This window comes from Sinocyclocheilus anshuiensis, unplaced genomic scaffold (genome assembly GCF_001515605.1).
Source record: "Sinocyclocheilus anshuiensis isolate Anshui unplaced genomic scaffold, SAMN03320099.WGS_v1.1 scaffold207, whole genome shotgun sequence".
Lineage (NCBI taxonomy): Eukaryota > Metazoa > Chordata > Actinopteri > Cypriniformes > Cyprinidae > Sinocyclocheilus > Sinocyclocheilus anshuiensis.
Genome location: NW_015551045.1, coordinates 5,812,263 through 5,831,822, shown reverse-complemented (window position 1 = coordinate 5,831,822; position 19,560 = coordinate 5,812,263). Strand labels below are relative to the sequence as shown.

General features: G+C 37.1%; 1 protein-coding gene across 1 annotated transcript; it reads left to right on the top strand.

Annotated features, from left to right (window-relative positions):
- The first annotated feature begins 11,053 nt into the window (after positions 1-11,053).
- Positions 11,054-17,006, top strand: LOC107661754 (fatty aldehyde dehydrogenase-like). Its single transcript, XM_016451521.1, has 11 exons — positions 11,054-11,201; positions 12,156-12,318; positions 12,406-12,634; positions 13,733-13,818; positions 14,495-14,703; positions 14,774-14,891; positions 14,995-15,136; positions 15,259-15,425; positions 15,510-15,609; positions 15,763-16,001; positions 16,821-17,006. Exons 2-11 carry the CDS (start codon positions 12,157-12,159, stop codon positions 16,836-16,838), a joined length of 1,470 nt encoding a protein of 489 aa, XP_016307007.1. The 5' UTR covers positions 11,054-11,201; position 12,156; the 3' UTR covers positions 16,839-17,006.
- Positions 17,007-19,560: the final 2,554 nt, after the last annotated feature.

Genomic DNA, 19,560 nt, shown 5'->3' with positions numbered 1-19,560 from the left:
CTGTACTTTGGATCAAATAAATGCAGGCTTGTTGAGCAGAAGAGAATTCTTAAAAAAAAAAAAAACATTAAAAATCTTACTGTTCAAAAATTTTGACTGGTAGTGTAGGCTGGTTATTTTTATAGATTGAAACAAATGAGTTGCTGCAGAAAACAAAAAAACAAAAAAAAAGAGCAACAACAAAAACATGTTGCTGGAGACGGGCTTATTGAAAATACAAACTGATTGTCTGCCAGCAGGAGGCGCTTTGAGAGCGGTAGAACTAGCGGTTTCTCCAGTAAGGCTGTAATCAAATCAGCTCCACTCATGAACGCTTCTTTATTAGATAAAATGAAAATGCCATCGAAACTTTTCTGAAGACAGTCCTTTCCCTTCAGAGATACATTCATATAAAACACCCGCGACGTGTTTTGATTTTGAAACGTGCAGTGCTCATGTTTATTCAACAAAGTCAAATGCCACAAATAAATCAATGTATGGGAAACACTGGTAATGTATATCGAAATATCGGAAATGTGTTTAAAAATCATATCACTGTTATTGAAAAAAATTATATCACACATATTGATATTGAATTATTGTCCAGCCTTAGGCAGAGTAACGGTTTAATGATCTACAGCAAAATATAGAGAGCTTTGGTGATAACTAAGTGAATATTTAATTACTGCAATATTAATTTCTCGCTAGAAATGACATCAAAAGTGGAAAACGTTGATCAAAAACGTACATTTAACGTACAATGCCACATGCGGTCTCTTGGCCTCAGAATGAACGCCAAGAAGAGTGTTCTCACCCCCTCTCAACAGACTGTTTTCTTGGGCGTTTTCTTGGATTCCGTTCAGATGCAGGCCTGTTTGGCTCCTGCCCGGATTTCCAGTCTAAATGCATGCATGGCCCGCTTCAAGCTAGGCCATCATGTTTCTGTAAGCACTTGTCGCAGGCTCTTGGGCCTCATGGCAGCAGCCTCCCCTGTGCTGCCCCTGAGGCTGCTTCATATGAGGCCGTTCCTTTGGTGGATGAAACTCTTAGGGATCCGCTCGAAAAGACCAGCTTCTTGCCTAGTAAGTGTGTCGCGCAGTTGCTTTCGTGCACTTTCAGTGTGGTGGGACCCCCTCTTTCTTCAGAAAGGGGTCAGTATGGGTGCTGTTCACCGTCGCCAAATGGTTACAATGGACGCCTCTCTGACGGGCTGGGGCGCGGTCTTTGAGGGCAGGCCAGCGTGCGGAGTCTGGCCGGAAGAGTTTCTCTACTGGCACATAAACAGCCTGGAGCTGAGAACTGTCTTTCTGGCACTGATACACTTTCTCCCCTCTCTCAAGGGGTGTCATGTGATTGTCAGGATGGACAACATGGCAGTAGTATATCATGTAAACCACCAAGGGGGTTCACGGTCACACACCCTGGACAGGCAAGCGCACGTCTTCTCCTTTGGGCTCAAGGCAGATTCCTCTCCCTGAGAGCGGTTCACGTTCCGGGAGTCTTGAACCTTGCAGCTGTTTTTTTGTCGAGACAGAAGCTCAGATCGGGGGAATGGATGCTGAACCGCCAAACGGTAGCCCAGATTTGGGACTTGTTCGGCAGGGCGGAGGTGGACCTCTTTGCGTCGCAGGAGTCGTTCCAGTGTCCACTTTGGTTCTCCTTGAGTTCCCCAGCACCTCTGGGCATAGATGCGTTCGCTCACCTGTGGCCGAACCTGACACTGTATGCGTTTCTGCCTGTCAAGCTGATTCTGGCAGTACTGTGCAGAGTGAGGAAGAGCGGGGTCCGTCTCCTGCTAGTGGCCCCGTTCTGACTGTCCTAGATGTGGTTCTCGGAGCTGATTTCTCTTCTGGATCGCCCTCCATGGGAGATTCTGATCAGAAGAGATTTGCTATCTCAGCTTCAAGGCAAGATCTGGCACCCTCAACCCGAGATCTGGAAGCTGTGGGTATGGCCCATCAAAGGCCACCAGCTTTGACTTCTAGTCTTCCTGCCGATGTTCAGGAGACTATTGCTAGTGCCAGAGCCCTTTCCACGAGGAGGCTGTATTCCTCCAAGTGGAACGTTTTTGAGTCATGGTGTTTAGCTCATGCAGTAGACCCATCAGCTGCCTTGTAGGTTCAATACTAGAGTTCCTGCAAGAAAAACTTGTGGCAGGGGAGGCGGCTACTACCCTGAGAGTTTATGTTGCAGCTGTCGCTGCACGGAGAGAGTTGGATGACATTCCCCTGGGGAGACATCGGTTGGTCGGTTAATGGAAGCTCCTTTTAAGCCCTTGGAGTCAGCTCCAGAGCGGATTCTGACTCTCAAGGTTGCTCTTTTGTTGGCGCTAACTTTGTTGAAGCGAGTTGGGGATTTGCAAGCTCTCTCGGTCAGCGAGGTGTGTATGGACTTCGCCCCAGGTCTGGTTAAAGTAACCTTACGACCCAGGCCAGGATATGTTCCCAAGGTTTTGTCTGCATCTTTTCGCTCTCAGGTGGTCACCCTTCATTCTTTCCATCCTCCTCCTTTTGCATCAGGGGAGGATGAGAGACTTCACATGCTCTGCCCTGTCCGAGCTTTGAAGCTCTATGTGGATCGTTCTAGCCAGTGGAGGAAATCTCCCCAGCTGTTAGTATGCTTTGGTGCTGGCCGCCATGGGCTTGCCGTGTCGAAGCACAGAATTTCGCACTGGGTTAGGGATGCTATTTCACTGGCATATGAGGTGCGTGGTCTTTCTTCAGCATTCGGGCACATTCCACCAGGGCTGTGGCTTCCTCTCAAGCTTTTTTAGGGGAGTCCCCCAGCAGTGTTCATTTTGACAGCAAATTTTGATTTAGTTTTAGTCATAGTCTTTTGACTAAAATGCCATTAGTTTTAGTCATATTTTAGTCATCTGAATTGTTTTTAGTTTTAGTCTAGTTTTAGTCGACTAAATATCATAAGATTTTAGTCAACTAAATCTACAGTAAATTTAGTCGGCTAAAATCTAATGGGTTTAGTTACAGTGTAATGCATTTATTAAGCATTTCTCTAAAATGTCCAAAAAAGATAGGTTTTATCATGATACACACCGATTTAACTGCTGTGACATACAACATGCCTTTATGTTAAAATTAAATAAAACCACTTCTCATAAAGAACAAGAACATGGTCTACTTTTTAATGAAATACCAATGGTTATATAGGCTAATTATGCATTCTTCATAGCAACTTGTTTACCATATTCTTCATTCTTTCAAGCAGACATATTTATTTCTATAAATAAATTTAGATTAATCTTTAAGGCTACTACATTTTTTCAGTCAAGAGCAGTGCGTGATTTTCTGTCTTTCTTTTGTTGCTTGATTAACATCAATGACTCGGACAATAGCAACTAAATTAGGCTGCTGTCCCTTTAAAACCGAATGCACGGCTGCAATGGATGCAATACACGTTCTTCCTACTGTTTACATCCACTTAAGATGTAATCAACTGTGTTTACGTGAATACTCGTCAAAACAGACAATTCGACATCATTTTGTGTGTAATTCTCCGTCCATGCGACGCGAAAGAGTACTCGCGCGCTGTGAGACGCGCTTTGCATGTATAGTGTTTGCGCTCAGAAAACCGGACCGAATTGAGTTCTCTCTTGCGTCGTCAGATTTATCCATATGTCTGCTCTTCTCGTACTCCCACATATTGACATTTTTTTAACGTTTTATGCGACGTGCAGCAAGTGTATTTTAGCTTATGTCCCGCCGGTTCATATGTACGCATAACCTCCGAACCACGCAGCAGATTCGTTCTGAATGAATCTCATCCCAAATTGTCCCTCCCTAATATTTTCGTCTAGTTTTCATTCGTTGACGAAAATGTCAATAGATTTACGTCATAGTTTTTGTCAATCAAAAAGAGTTTTAGTTCGTTATTGTCTCATTGTCGTCAGTGAAAAAAATGTAGTTGACGACAATTATGACAAATTATTCGTCAACGAAATTAACACTGCCCCCTAGAGGATATTTGTGTAGCAGCAGGATGGTCCTCTCCCCACATTTTTATCAGGTTCTATAATTTGGATCTTGACACGGCTCCTGGTTCCCGGGTCTTGTCTGCTTGAACCAGCCGGGGATACTATCTGGTTGTTCATCTTGCCAGATATGGCAGCAATTTAGCTTGCCGTGTTTAGTATAAACACCCAACATCGTTCCCATTGCGTCATAGCGACACAGCGTTGAGTGAACCTATGAAAGAGAACGTCTCGGGTTACTTGCGTAACCCATGTTCTCTGAGTAGGGAACGAGACGCTGTGTCTGCTGCCAAGCTCCTCGCGCTGCCGACAAGAGGTCTTTTTCGGCAGAGAAATCTGAGGAGCAGATGGCGCGTTCGCCAGTTTAAGGATGGCGACACAAGAGCGTCGGGCGGCGCATGCGCCATCAGCCAATGAATTGGCGTGATTCTATACGGGCTTCAGACAATCGGCACACCTAGTGGGCATTCCCATTGTGTCATAACGACGCAGCATCTCGTTCCCTACTCAGAGAACATGGGTTACGCAAGTAACCTGAGACGTTTTCAGATGCAGACTCGTGCTTCAGACACCGGTCATGCCAAAGACATTCCCCAAAAGCGCCCTCAAGGGGACGCAGCGTAGAGTTCCCATTCGAAAGGTTAAAACTTTGACACCTTGTAAAAAAAAAAATGTTTTTTTTTTTCAATACATTAATAATTTTATTCAGAAGGGATGCATTAAATTGATCAAATGTAACAGTAAAGACACTTATAATGTTACAAACAATTTCTATTTTAGATAAAGGCTGTTTGATTTTTCTATTCATGAAAGAATCCTGAATAAAATTGATCACGGTTTCCACAAAAATATTAAGCAGCACACAATGATAACAAGGAACATTGATAATAATAGGAACTGTCTCTTGAGCACCAAGTCTATTATAATGATTTTTGAAGTTATTTATTTTTAATTAACCTTAACAATAATTAAATTAGCAATAACATTTCACAATATTACTGTTTAAATGTATTTTTGATCAAATAAATGCAGCCTTGGGTAAACATTCTTACTGACACCAAAGTTTAGTGTGTATGTTTTATGTTAATAAAACATATTGTATTTGTATTTTTTCAATATTCATATTAATTTTGTGGTATTTCTCCACTAGATAAATATTACAGGGTGGACCTGCAGACTAAACGGATTGACTACGTAAATCCTCCTTACCCAAGATCCATTGGCAAATATTGGCTGGGATGTAAAGAAAAGGACATGCCAGAAAAAAGATAAGAAACAAGGTTTCCATATTTGAGTTGATAATAAAGATTTGTTATTGATAGTTATTGCTTAATTAGATGTCATTTATGAGGATTAATCTTTACTATCAATATTATAGTTCTCTAAGTATTCCCGATGTGTTACATTACAGTAATATCTGGCAGTAGTTTTGCATGCATTAGGATAAAGCTTCTAATGACCTTATTACTATGATTCAATATGATATAATGTTCTCAATTGAACTTATGAACTCTTGTTGTTATAAGTATGAAAATACCGAATAATAAACTGTGCAATCAGTATTGTGTTATTTTCTTAATTTGTCATGCTTTGATATGTGCAAAACATCTAACTTATAAAACATATCCTAAAGCAGTACTGAAATACATTGTAAGATGAATATCTGGTTAAGCATGCTGGTCAGCAATTTATAATAAGCAATATTTGGTAAAAAAACAAACAAAAAAACTTTTCAAAATAATTTTTCTAATCTTCATTTCTAAGATCTCAACTTATGCTATTATGCAGAATTTGTTGTTTAATCTACAATAAATTAATATGTTTTTATTTACTTTGAAAGTGTAACAGATGATCCGATGTATGAAACATAAATTTACAGAGATGCAAACTGCATGCCTGAATATAAGCAGAAAGATGGTTATATTATATTATATTATTAGGCTGTATTATATTATATTATTATTTAAGAAAAAAATTAAAAATAATTTGTTACCTGAATTTGAGAAAAATTTAAAGAATATTGCATGCCTCAAAGAAGGTAAATGTGCTCCAGTTGTATCTTGAAGTATCTTTAAAAAAGCTAGTAGGTTAAGTGTAAGCTTAGTTATAAAGATATGGAAGAGGAAGTTCCTCTGATTTCACATCCTTCAACTCCTATTTATCCCGATGACAATAACATCCTCTAGTGGCACACATGATAGAGCAGCAGTATGGCCACTAAGAGGCGACTGAGTGCGAGAGTATCGAGCTATGAGTGAACACCACTCCAACGGCTAAATGCCATACACTTCTATATATGTTCATACATGCACAACAACCCAAGACAGGAAGTGAAGTGTTGGATTTGCAGGTTTTGGTTGTGTTTTTTTTAACATTGGTTATGCAGAAGTGTAACATTTCTGCATTTTAAACACCCTTTGCCTTCAGCAAACTTTGCAGATGTTGGAATAAATATTATTTTCACTTGTAGTCCTTCAAGCACTTTTCTTGAGCTGTGACATGTAAGCAAGTACAAGCAAGTGATATCCTCTAAAAAAAAAGCTAGCCCACTTTTATTAGGGGGCTGTTCTGAATGGGTAAAATTTCTGTGATAACAAGAGATCCTCTGAAGAATGCTGATAGCAGCAAGTCACATCACGCTCAACATACTTTCACATTAATATGAACTAACTAGAGTAAAAGGGGTAAGATACCCCCGGGTGAAGATAACCCCCCTCACCCTAAGTTTGTTTCTCTTTTCAATAGATGGCACAAAATCTCATATCAACACTTTTGATGAATGACAATGCTAACTTTTTCATTGTCATTTTATCTAAGTATCAGCATTTGTGAGATTTAGTCAGTTTGAAAAAGTTGTGAGGTTAACTGACTTAATTGAAATTGAAAATAGTGATCTATGAGATTGTATTATGTTTAATATAAAAAAAAAAATTTGTTCCCCAGAACTGGGACAGAGTGCCACGTTGTTATTTATATTATTATTTTAAGATGTAATACTTATTGTAATAAGTGGGGTTATTATTAAATTTTTAAATGAATTACCTTTCAGACCTATACTTTCATGAAAACCTATAAATGTATTGAGTGAACTCATTTAATTTGCATTTATATTGTTGCTATTATGACATATCTTCAATTAAAATATGGGCAATTAAGTATGTAAATATTAATATGCCTATACATAAGTCATAGAATAAATTTACCTTTAGATTAATCTCTTTTACTGGGATTCTACTGTCTTTCATCGGTTATTCAATTATTTAACTAAATTGTCAAAATACAATTGAACAAATGTTTCTATTTATTTCCCTTAATAATATATTGACTGATGCATCATCACCCTGCACATGCTAAACGTACATATGTTACAGTTTAAAAGTAAATGTGCATTGTTCTTAAATGGATAGTTCACCCAATAAAAATTCTGTTATTCATTTGTTAATCATCTACTCAACCTCATGTTTCTCCAAACCTGTATTAGTTTCTTTCAGTATTGGGGAAAGTTACTTTTAAAAGTAATGCATTACAATATTGCATTACTCCATAAAAAGTAACTAATTGGGTTACTTAGTTACTTTTCATGGAAAGTAATTTGGTGCGTTACTTTTGCGTTACTTTTTGTCACCTGGGCTGGGCTTGCTAATTTTTTTTTAAATAACAAAATACCCAAAAGTTATATTTTTGGTAACTGTAAGGGCCCTTTCACACCCTTTCACTCAGGCTGTAGGAAGTTCCTCTGCACCTCACTCCCAATTTCTCTCAACACGGGGATAGAAGAGATGTCATTTAAAGGTGCAATCTGTACGATTATTTTAATTAAAATATCCAAAAACCACTAGAACAGTGTTATATATCCCCAATGTTTCGAAGAATGTTTAAATCCAGAGAAATAAGCAATTTTCACTAGTGACACGGACCGTGTCTATAGTGTCGCCTGCCAATGACGATTTCCGTTTTTGTTTTGTATAAAACATGGAAACACCAAAGACGCTTTAATATGTTGTGCGTTTTATTAGACAGGTGACGACCGCACAGAATGTATATACATTATAACAGAACTTTCAAATGTATCTAGTATGATAAAACAGTGCTGCTTTACCCCACATACGCACGACCGGAAGGAGCGGAAGCACTAAAGTGTGGCATAATAAAAGCACCGCTGCTTTCGAGCCGTGTGTCGCTCTCGTCTCTCATTAGCAATTGCTTCAGCAGCCTCGTTTCGCTTCGACGGCTTTCCGCCTCACTCTGCTTCATACTACGATGTTAATAAATCTTATTAGCTCATCCATGAACATGATTTCTGCCTGAGTCCCGTCGGATTGTATTGGCTGTGGGGATGAAGACAACAACTCCCATGATTCCCCACTCAGTCACGGCGTCATCAAACTACGCCTTTGTTTCTTTGTTTGTTTTGAATACGTGCCCTCTAGCGGTGAAAACGTACATATTGTATCTTTAATAAATGACATCTTAGTTGTGTTAATTGTTTGAAAAAGTAACTCAGATATTTTGTTGTAAATTTAAAAGTAATATGTTACTTTACTAGTTACTTTAAAAAAAGTAATCTGATTACATACATTATTTGCATTATTACACCCAACACTGGTTTCTTTCTTCTGCTGAACATAAAGTAAGATATATAGAAGAATGCTGGTAACCGAACAGTTTGCGGTAGCCATTGACATCCTTAGTATGGAAAAAAATACAATGGAAGTCAAAAGCTACCATTCTTTTAAATATCTTCTTTTGTGTTCAGCAATTCATTTCAGAATTCTGATGCTTCCATAGGCTTAAAAACTGTAATGAGCCACAAAGTAATTTTTGTGTGTGTCTCTACTCTGTGTATGAGTGCATATATGCCTGGTATGTGGGAATGTGTGTGTTTGCATTCATACATTTTCTTTCCAATGGATCCTCTGTCTTTTCCCACTCCTGGGGCACAGTACTGTCACAATGGTGCTAATGACGTGTCATCGCAGCTGCGTTCCTCTCCATTCACAGTCTGCAAACACCTAAGGCCGTCTTTTTGTTTGATGTGGAAACATCTACCATTTATTCTGCCAGTTTGGGGAAATATTTCAAGGAGTTCGGTCAGTTTTCATACTTTAGCGGTATAGTGCTACTGAGAAGAATTTCTGATACAAAGCCAAAATTATGCCACAGAGATCCACCTGAAAGAGAAGGGGCTATGATAGATTATGCACAGATGCTGAGGAACTGTTTTCAATGGCTGGTGAAGAGCTGGGCAGTTTAAATGCAGTTTAATAAGTTAAAGTCTACATGTACAATACAAATAAAAACAAATACTTTCTCAGGTAATTTGAATTCATTTGCATTTCTTATCTGTACATTTGTGCACATTGTATATTTGTCTGCCTGATCCTGTTTGACAACAGTCATTCACTTAAAGTTCTTAATAATACCTCTTTCCTGTCTATGTGCTATACATTTTTTAACACATCTGAAATTTTGATTTAAAAAATCTTTAAAGAATTTCTATGACCATGTAACTCTAATTTGTAACAACAAAGTTAGGCTACTAAAACACTGCCAACGCTGGGTAGTAACTGATTACATGTAATCTGGATTATGTAATCATAATTCCAAAAATTAAGTACTTGTAATTGAATTATGCATTTTAAAATACTTTTTAATTGATTACATGATTAGCCGTATTATTTACACAATAGCAATAACTTATTCATCATTTATTGATTCTCCATAATAAATCATTTGAATGTACCATTCTAAAATAAACTACCACTTACAGACATTCAGAAAGCCTTCCAGTTTTGTGGTCATTCACACTGTTCACACTGGTTATAATTACGAATTGAGAGGCCACACAGAAATTGACTGCTAGATTTACATAAATCTTTTTTTCAACATTTCAAAATTGCATCAACTACTGATGAACACATTACATTTTATTTGAATTATCATGCAGTGGCAATGTTATGTTTAATGCACTTCATGTTGTTATTAACAATGAATGGAATATTTTTTCTAACTCTGTATTTTTATATCAATTTGCTAGCTTATCCTATTTAAAAGTAATCAAAAAGTAGTCTGATTGTATTTCCTAATATGTGTAATGTAGTGGATTACATTAGTCAAGTCAAGTCACCTTTATTTATATAGCGCTTTTAACTTAGAAGCGTATTAGTGTGTTATGTGTAAGCCAGGTTAAAGAGATGGGTCTTTAATCTAGATTTAAACTGACAGAGTGTGTCTGCCTCCCGAACAATGTTAGGTAGGTTATTCCAGAGTTTAGGTGCTAAATAGGAAAAGGATCTGCCGCCCGCAGTTGATTTTGATATTCTAGGTATTATCAAATGGCCAGAGTTTTGAGAACGCAGCAGATGTGGAGGACTATAATGTAACAAGAGCTTGTTCAAATACTGAGGTGCTAAACCATTCAGGGCTTTATACGTAATAAGCAAGATTTTCAAATCTATACTATGTTTAATAGGTAGCCAGTGCAGTGTTGACAGAAAAACATTACTACTAACTACTATTTTTGTCTGGTAATTTGAAATCAGTAACGGAAAAGTGACTGGCATGAGAAGTGACCAATTAGGCCTAACAGGCTCTTTGCTTTCAGCTGACCACTAAAAACATCGATGGCCTAAGTCCAACAAAAAGCCTTAACGAATTCTTCTGTGCTTTGCCTCTTCTGTCTGATTAGTATTAGCTTACAACATTTATGATTTGCACATTTAACCCTATTGGTTACATTTGTAACAGAAGTTTGAAGGGTTGCCTTGTTGTTTGCCATTTTCTGTCGGGTTAAATATTAACTTTCCCATCGTTTTGCAGTTAGCCAAGAATAAATAGCATGGAGTATTTATTAAGCTATGTTTTAAATACACTTTAGACTATAAAAGAAGTAGAATACATGACATGTTCTCTCTAATTTAGCATTAAAACAAGTATGATTCTGAAAGTATTACATCTGGCGCATTAACCCAAATGCAACGTAGCCTGTTGTAATCCTCTGTCAGTGTATTTATTGTACCTAAATACACTGCCTCAGGGCTGGCTTTGACGCTTTGTGGCCGCGCCCACTGGAGAGACTCCGCCCCCTCCGTTTGCGTATCTACTGTTAACGGAACAGTATTGTTTAATGTTTACGATCGTTCAGCTTGACAGCGCGGTCTGATCTGGACGCTTCATCAGAACGCCTCACAACATATACAGCGAAAGGCGTGGACGCACTGTGAAATAACCAAAGGTAATGTACAGAAGAACTAAGGCTTTTTGTTGTCATTCTCGAAAGCGTATTAATCGATTGCCTAGTAACAAGCCTCTGACAGCAGCGATGTCGTACAGCAATGTAATAAAATAATTTCTTCTGAGATTCCAACCTGTTATAAACGTGTAATTGCAACTGCGCAAGGCTATGCGACACTAAGAATCTTAACTTTATAATCGTGTTCAGGAGATAAATGAAACCCTATAACCCGTATGGGCGGCAAATACGTATAATTTCATTGTGTTTCTGCATGCACGTATGACTATATGACTATGTCTCATAGTCCGCTATGTGTGCGTTGCATAATTTCTAAACTACTGTGCACTACTGCCAAACTGAAATCAGGGCTGTCACGTGACTACACTTTTTCCTAACTAATATCTATTTTTATTTTATTAGTAGTTATTTAACCATTAATTAATTACTTAATTAGTAACTATTAGATACTAGTAATTAGTATACTGTGTACTAGAGTGTATTTACTACTACAGTAATAATTATATTCTTCTTATTAAACGTAATAATAAAAAACAATTATTATTACTATTATATAAATGAATTATTTTGATCATTTGTTACACTGTAGAAAAAAAGTTACCCTCTAAACTAAAAATAAAAAAACAGATTTTTATTTTTTTGTAAATAAGGTGGTGTCAAAGTTACAACCTGCTGCAATAAGATCATTGCACTTTTCTAACCACTTTGAATTGAATTGCTCATGATAATAACAAAAAGCTGACATTCTGAAAGCTCATAAAATTGAGTATAAATGACAGAAATTCTATGTTAAATCATTTTGAAACACTTTTTAAAGGCCCAGATGTCAGTCCATTACTTGGCTCTCACTTATAATTTATGAGATCATTGCGTGAAGTTTCCCTAAGTGTGACAGAAGTATAACTTGAGTGAAATGAATGACTTCCCCTTTCACAGTATGTCTCGAGAGCAGAAAGCAGTGGATCGTGCCAGGAAGGCCTTCCTCACCGGCCGGAGCAAATCACTGGAGTACCGCATTACCCAGCTAAAAAACCTGCTGCGTTTTGTCAGAGAACGACAAAATGAAATCACAGAGGGTCTCAAAAAGGATCTCGGAAGGGTTGGTGACCCATCAGCTTGTGTGTTGTCCGTTCCTAAACATTGTTTGCTTATGTAACTGATCTGTGTTTTATATATCTGGTGACAGAGTGAGGGTGGAACTCTGTATGAGACTCTAGGTCTGGAAAGTGAGATTAACCTGGCTGTGAAATATCTGAAAGAATGGGCAGCTCCTCGACCCGTGAGCAAGAGCATGATGACCATCTCAGACCAGGTCTACATCCAGCCTGAGCCTCTGGGAGTAGTGCTGGTCATTGGGGCCTGGAACTACCCCTGGGCAGTCACCATCGGGCCCCTCATAGGAGCTATAGCAGCAGGTAATGGAGGTCTATTGAAGACCATCTCAAACAATTTACATGAAATGTGCAAAATATCACGAATAAAAGCTTATGAATTCTTTATGTAACCTATAAGCATATCTAGAGGCCTTATATGGTCTTAAAGTCTGAGACCACTGCTATGGCATTTTTCTAATTTAATGCTTTTTATATATCAGTTTAACAACCATTTTGCTTTAATAATAGCAACACTCAAGCTGCATGAGCTCCACAAACTTCTGCAAAAGCTGATGATCATTTTATTCACAACTAATCACATTTTATCAGCGCCCAAAAATAATTAAGAATTTTAAAACAAATTTTATAACTTTTTAAAGTCAAAATCTTCTGTTTATTTTCAGGTTTGAATTATTCAAGCTGTGATATAAACGAACACTATTGGCTATTTTAAAAAGGGGCAGGGCTGCTTGATATGTCCCGCCCTGTCTTCCTGATTCAGTTAAAATGACGTCAACAGAGTAACGCTGCGTGTTTCTAAGCATTTCAGGGGACCTTTAATGATACTAAAATAACACTGGGCTGTACTTTGTCCTACTTCTGCGACACTGCCCTGTGCTAACAGACCAAAGTACACTTGCATAAAGAGCTCCCAGTGATATTTTAGATTTTTGTGGTAAAGTTCAGGAAGGCATTTACATGACACAAGGCATATAAAGTGATATTTATTTATTTGTTTATTTATTCTTTGAACTTTATTGGCAAATCCTGAATTTAAAAAAATGTAGTAAATATGCAGTAATTGATTTAAACTCACTATCACTGTGCACAAATAGCTTGAGCTTTTTTCCCCTCTGTCTGTTATCTGTCTTTAAGAATGTTGTCACCCTTTACTAATTCAAATGTCAGGTTTTGTATATTTCATATACAAGTTGTTCATATATTTGCAAGTGTATAAAATTAGAGTATTCAGCACCAGAGATAAATTTGAAGTGCTTAATAGTGAAAGAGTTTTTTTTTTTTTGAGCTATACATCTACACTATTTTTAAAGAGCTAGGGTTTTACTAGTGATAAAGAATGACTGTAATTTTGTAGTGTAAAAAAATATTGTCATATTACAAGGAATGCTGTGTTGGCAGGCAATGCAGCTGTAATCAAGCCATCTGAAGTCAGTTCTCACACTTCCAAAGTAATGGAGGATTTCTTACCGCTTTACCTGGACAAAGTGAGATTCCATTTATTCATAATTTTCTGAATGAACACAAAAGGGCTTTGGACACTGTGCCTTGGGCTATTGTCATTCTAAACCCAATGTTTAACCCCAAGTAAAGGTACATTTTACAGTGGTAATTTTGAAGCAGGGTTAGCACCGCTTTTTAAAGGTCATATGATGCTTTTTTAAAGATCATTTAAATGCATCTATTTTCGGAAGGCCAAATAAAGTGCTTTTGCTTTCGCCTAGAAACAAACAGCATCTCCCTGACATGGCTGCTTCAACACTAACTGCGGTTACTGAAACCACGCCTTCTTTCTTTGCGTGCACATTTGGGCAGCATTATGCAAATATTTCCACATAGTGAGGTAGATATGTGGGGGCGTGTTAGAACGAGCCGTTTTAGGGGGGTGTGGCAGAGTCTTAACTTTGATAAAGAATATCTCTTTGGTTTTGAGACTTTAGTCTTTGCAACTTCAGGGATCTTATCTATGCACAATCAGCTTGTAACACTCCAAAGAGAAAGGAAAACTTGAAATCGCATCATATGACCCCTTTAAACCATTTCTTGGAAGGTGTAGAATGACCCAGGGTTAACTATTTCAAGTGTGAAAAGCCCTAATATGGCTTATAAACCCCTTTATAACCCCTTTAAATAAAAAGGGCTAATAGTTTGGGTTGATCTCAGGAGCTGTATCCAGTTGTCACCGGTGGGCTGACAGAGACCCAAGAGTTGCTCAAGCAGCGGTTTGATCACATCTTCTACACTGGAAACGGCACAGTGGCTAAAATCATCATGGAGGCCGCTGCTAAACACTTAACCCCTACCACTCTGGAGCTGGGCGGAAAGAGCCCGTGCTACATCGACAACAACTGTGACCTCGCCATTGCCTGCCGGTCAGTCGATTCAGAACGAATCCTTCGTTTGTGAAGCTGTAAAATAATTTGGAATCCATGTTCTTTACAGGCGTATTGCGTGGGGGAAGTACTCAAACTGTGGTCAGACCTGCATTGCTCCGGACTATATACTGTGTGACCCCAGTATGCAAGACAGAGTGATTGAAGAGATCAAGAAGAATATTAAAGTACGTATGTTATTTGTGAATGACAGTTTGGGCCTGGTAACAACCTACGAATGTAAAATCTCAAATGAGCTAATACATACTTTCTTTTGTTTATGATGATCAGGATTTCTATACCGAAGACCCCCAAAAATGTCTGGATTACGGACACATCATAAATCATCGCCACTTCAGGAGACTGATGGCATTGTTGGAGGGCAGCACCGTCGCTGTGGGCGGTGAAAACGACGAGTCGTTGTGCTACATTGGTATAAATTACTAAAATTTGCTGCATTGCTAATGCTACAAGTCACTACAAGCACCAGTTTAGAAGCTAATGAAACCAATTGATTGTAATTCTCTGTTGCATTCAAAATGTGTTTCCTGACAGGTCCAACAGTTTTAAGGGACGTGAAGCCGGATGCCAAGGTGATGCAGGAGGAGATCTTCGGGCCTCTGTTGCCCATCCTGACAGTTAGCAGTGCAGATGAAGCCATCAAATTCATCAACCAGAGAGAGAAACCCCTTGCCTTGTACATCTTCACTTCAGACAACAAGGTTTAAACTGATTATTTGTTCACAATATATAGAAAGATAAAGTTTTACTTAAGACAACTGTACAAAACTGTCCTTTCTTTATAGCTGATCAAGCGTATGATTGCGGAGACTTCTAGTGGTGGAGTGGTGGCCAATGACTGTTTGATGCACTTCTCAGTAAGCTCGTTGCCTTTTGGTGGAGTTGGTGAGTTCTTTTAATGAAACCTTTTTCTTTTACATAAATAGAACAGTCATTTTGACCAGTCAAAGATGTCCATGAGAGAAGCTGCAGAAGCATACATGTCTTGCTGTGTTGTGTGGACTGTACTGGATCTCAGCTCTTCGGCTCCCCCTGCAGGTAACAGTGGGATGGGCCACTATCACGGCAAGTACGGCTTTGATAACTTGAGCCACTTGCGTGGCTGTCTAATCAAACAGTTGAAGATGGAGGGGGTGAATAAGATGCGTTACCCACCACATACAGCAGATAAGCTGGGCTGGGCACGCTTTTTCATCCTCAAACATGTCGACTTCGGCAGCCTGGGCCGCATGGTGCTGCTGGCTCTGATGGCCGTCTTTGTTGCAGTGATTTTACAGGTAACAGATTATTATACCCATGTGAAATAAGATTTTTGAAACTATCATACATCATGTATGAAATTATTGAGTATTTTATGCATTTGTTTTGTGTTAAATACAGAAGTTTATAGAATATTTGTATATAATGTACACATACACATTTTGTAATGTTTTAAAATGCAATATAGTTATTAATATAATATGTATATTTAATATAAATTATATTATTATACATATAAAATATATTGATACTGTTAAAAATGTATAAAAATTAAAATCTATTATTATTAATAATAATCAAAATCAAAAGACTACTAGATGGTTATTATGTATTATTATATTATTATATAATAAACATGATTCATGAATAATATTATATGTAAACATGGTTCAAATATTAGATTAGATTATTGTACATATAAAATATATCGATAATATTTTTTTTTATAAAAACAGAAATCCTAGTATGATTGAAAATGCCAATGTTCAGTTAATAAACGGTATTCATATTAATAGTCAAAATAGTCAATTCTTCCGCCAAGTAATATATTTTATTAACATATAAACATGTATAAATTATATATAAATATACTGTATAAACATGATTTAAAATAGTTTAATAGTTTTTGTATTATAAACAGTTTATGATATTACAGCTTTTTTTAAATTATGAAATATTAAAAATAATTTGCAATTCAAATAAAATTAAATACAATATCAGAAAAGTGTGCATGGCTCATCCAATCAGATATAAAAAGCATATGAGTTTTTCGTGTGACAGAGTCATTTTTTAAACAAATTACTAATTCACAATTACTAATTTTTTTTCTTTAACAGAGATACTTTACTGACTAAGAATGTGAATAATATGAAGAAATCTTACCAAGACCTTGGACAGAAGGTCGGCTAACTCCTACTGAAGTGCTGCTTCCCTCATTTGCCTTAGTTTTATTATCATGGCCGTGATTCATTTCAATCATTATGACAATGCTGCATTTTTGTCATTTAAACCAACATACAATTTTAATACAAATTATTATAATATCTGGAGCACTTTAATCAGTGTCTATTTTAGAATACACTCTTTTAATTAAGCTCAAAGACCCTTGCCATCCTGTCCATCGTGTCCGGGATGTTTTTTAAAGAAGGAAATGAAGGTCGCTCAGAATAGAATGATTTTGTTTTCTTATGCAATATAAAAACGCATAACTTATAATATTTGCTATTTTGAATAAGAAGTCCAGCATTTTGAAGAAATGCACATTTCAAACAAGTCTAATTGTGAGTTTTGTGAATCGTTAACAAGTTCATGCTGCAGTTATATGGTTCAGTCAGATTTATGAAGAATTGTTTCATGTGAAGAAAATATTATTGTCGGAAATACAGAATACGTAGTTATTTTATATTTAAATGAATAGTTTACTCAAAAAATGAAAATTCTGTCATCGTATACTTCACCCTCGTGATTTCTTAAACCTGTTTGTATTTCCTTTTTCTATGAGACAAGATGAAGAAATTTCGAAAGATAGTTATGCTGCTCTTTTTTCATACAATGCAAGTGAATGGGGTCTGCCATACAACAGTGTGAGTGCCAAAATTATGGTGAAAAAAGCAGACCAACTACAATATATGTAATATGTTTCTGCAAATATTCCTACAATACACATGACAACATTTCAGTCTATATATGCAGAAATTTGTATGCTGTGTATCTGAAGGATCTATGCATGTGTTTCCACATTTCCATATGTGTCTTATAATAATTCCATAGACTTTTATGACATACAGAAATCATTTTTAATGCAACAATAAACTTGTTTTTACACAGCTGCATGTGGTTTTTCTGTTTTAATTGTGTAGCTTCTGGCATCTCACCGACTGTGCAGCAGGTGGAAGAATGTTTGTCATGTTTGTTATTGCTTCTCTTTGAGTTTTATTATTCTTTTCGTTATCTGGCTCTTTGTTGCCCTCCTACACAAATACACAAAAGCTCACGTGTACTCCTTCTTGTGGTCGACACCAAATAAATGCACTGCTTTTCTTCGGCACACTGACACATTAACTAAAATGAATCATTTTTAAAAGCAAACAAAAGCCCTTTTCAGTTACTCATCACATAATATACGGGTTATTTGAGTCGCAATAGCTGAGCATTAACACATGCTCTTTCACATGCTCCAAACAGTAAGAAGCATGGAGTTTAACGCAGCTGTGCTGAACAAGCTCTGTGCTTTTTACTGCCGATACAAGGAGTCTAAGGCCAACCTGAATATTCCTTTGTGGAACGAGGAAGTAAAACTGGTTCTACAGCTTGAAACCTGTTTCGATGAAACTGTCTAAAATGTCTACATTTACACACTTTAGTAAGACGAGAATCAGTACTTATGATGCAATGTAAATAACCCACTATAAGTAAAGCAAATCAACAGCAAATGTGGTAAATGAATACGTCTCAGGCACATTTTTCATACCTTTTGAATTGTGAGAGCCATTGGGAGGTGTAGCGGTATCAAATTTCAACATTTACACAGAGGGTGCTATGCTATCAATGTAAAACAGGTGAATGGGGAGGAGGAAAGAGACACTAAATACATGTATTCATCATTGTTTAAATTCTACTTAAATTTTGTCTAAATATTCAGGGTTATAGACCATAAAAACATGTTTGTTATTTAAAATAATCATGAATTAAAATAAAATATCAAGTAATTATAGCCTATAAAAAATCAGCTAGTTGGCAATATTTCTTATTTTCATTTAGTTTAACTTGATGCACTAAAATAACTAAAACCACAATAAAAACTAGATTTTGTCAAGACAAACTGTAGGTTGGCTTGAGAAAGCCTAGCCTGAAAGTTTAAAGCAGTTGTAAAAGCCTGAAGTTCGAACATTTAGATAGATGTTGATAACATGTTTCTAGCATGTTTTTAGCATGATTAGCCTGTTACTAGCATATTGCTGGCATGATTAGCATGTTACTAGCATGATTAAGAAGTAACTAGCATGTAATTAGCATGATTAGCAAGTGACTACCCTGTTGTTAGCATTATTAGCAAGGGACTAGCATGTTGCTAGCATGATTATCATGTTACTAACATGTTGTTAACATGATTAGCAAGTAACTAGCATGTTGCTATCATGATTAGCAAGTTACTAGCATGTTGTTAACATGATTAGCAAGTAACTAGCATGTTGCTATCATGATTAGAAAGTTACTAGCATGTTGGTAGCATTATTAGCCAGTTACTAGCATGTCGCTAGGATGATTAGCAAGTAACTAGCATGTTGTTAGCATGATTAGCAAGTTACTAGCATGTTAGTAGCATGATTAGCAAGTTACTAGCATGTCACTAGGATGATTAGCAAGTAACTAGCATGTTGCTATCATGATTAGAAAGTTACTAGCATGTTGGTAGCATTATTAGCCAGTTACTAGCATGTCGCTAGGATGATTAGCAAGGGACTAGCATGTTAGTAGCATGATTAGCAAGTTACTAGCATGTTGTTAGCATGATTAGCAAGTTACTAGCATGTCACTAGCATGTTTCTAGCGTGATTAGCAAGTAACTAGCATGTT

What these genes read in the sequence shown, in the direction of transcription:
- LOC107661754 (XM_016451521.1), top strand. Translation starts at nt 12,157, where the DNA reads ATGTCTCGAGAGCAGAAAGCAGTGGATCGTGCCAGGAAGGCCTTCCTC. An exon ending in TACCGCTTTACCTGGACAAA is followed by an intron (nt 13,819 to 14,494) that starts GTGAGATTCCAT and finishes GGTTGATCTCAG; the next exon opens with GAGCTGTATCCAGTTGTCAC. An exon ending in GACCTCGCCATTGCCTGCCG is followed by an intron (nt 14,704 to 14,773) that starts GTCAGTCGATTC and finishes TGTTCTTTACAG; the next exon opens with GCGTATTGCGTGGGGGAAGT.